At 35.1% G+C, this 1,327-nt stretch overlaps 1 protein-coding gene across 1 annotated transcript in view; it reads left to right on the top strand.

The window, feature by feature from the left end:
- The window catches only part of trip11 (thyroid hormone receptor interactor 11), a gene marked incomplete at its 5' end in the record, with an annotated part of 38,265 nt that overhangs the window by 28,069 nt on the left and 8,869 nt on the right, over nucleotides 1–1,327 (top strand). Inside the window, 1 exon segment of the mRNA XM_014031210.1 lies at nucleotides 970–1,163. Coding sequence (XP_013886664.1) covers nucleotides 970–1,163 — 194 coding nt within the window.

Raw genomic sequence — 1,327 nt, forward strand, 5'->3', positions numbered from 1 at the left:
ACACCCCACTCTCCAAACATAATAAAAAAAGTTACATCATTAAACATCTATTTAATGTATGAATTTGACTCTAACTCAACATACTAACTGTAAAATGTTCTCTCTGAGTCCAAACATKTGGATGTGTTCTATAAAGCTGGGTTCATCATCAAGACAGAAAAACACCAAATAAAAGCCAAAATCAACATATCTTTTTATCAAATACTCCATGTAAACAAAAGTTACAAAGTGTTGCCAGGGCATGTTTGCTGTGAAAGAAAGATGAAGGTGAACATTATTAATGCTTTGGCCTCTGTTTTTGTGTCTGGTTGTTCCAAAGGATCTCATGAAGCACTGGGTAGACTTTAATGACACACTGGATGTGTGTTTATGGACCACTGTGTCCTGTAGGACAGGTTAGAACTGCCCAGTGCATTGTGGGAGGTCAGCTACCACACCTAGATCCTCTTCTTACGGTTTGCTCAGTTTCACTCAGTCTTACATTTTAAATCTAAATGTGTAAATTAAATCCTTGAATCCTGCTTTTGTCAAAGAATGATGATATTACTCTGCTCACCATCAGTAAAGTTTGTGTTCCATTCTGAAATACTTAAATGTAAACTTTAACAATTAGCTATAATATTTAAGATTTTACTTTTATATTAGATTTACACATTTAGATTTCAGATTTAACAGTTAGATATAACATTTAGCATGTTATTTAGTTAAATGTTAGAACAATGAGCTATACTGTATAACAAAATGTTGGTGGAAAGTTTTTAACTCAAATTGAACTAAATAATGAGCTGTGTTTCATCACTTTTTTCTTATCTTAAAGAATAAATTATCTTTTTTGATTATTGTTTTCTAAAAGGCAGAATAATTGAAAACTAACTTTATTTAGCATAAATCTTATTATTAATTGACAGAAGGTGGAGAATAAAGTGAGCACACTTAGCTCTGCAGCTGAGATCAGTTTGCTGTTTGCAGTTGCAGCATGTGAGGGATAAAGAACAGCGTCTGAACCTGGAGCTGGAGAGGCTGCGCAACCATCTGTTGGAAATGGAAGACTCGTACACCAGAGAAGCCATCGCTGCTGAGGACAGGGAGACTGACCTGCGCAGGCGGCTGGCGCTGCTGGATGAGAAACTGGCCACGTCCTCCAGTGCTGTGGAGAACGCCAGGTTGGTAGAAACTAAAACTGCTCTATGTGCATATTAAAATAAATACATCTGGAACAAAGTATTCAGTGGAAAGGCACGAGTGTGGCTTATAACATCAACTTTTACTATGTTTTTTTACTTTTATTTCCTGTTCAATAATAATAATAATAATAATAATAATAATA

This window comes from Austrofundulus limnaeus, unplaced genomic scaffold (assembly GCF_001266775.1).
Source record: "Austrofundulus limnaeus strain Quisiro unplaced genomic scaffold, Austrofundulus_limnaeus-1.0 Scaffold1201, whole genome shotgun sequence".
NCBI classification, from domain to species: domain Eukaryota; kingdom Metazoa; phylum Chordata; class Actinopteri; order Cyprinodontiformes; family Rivulidae; genus Austrofundulus; species Austrofundulus limnaeus.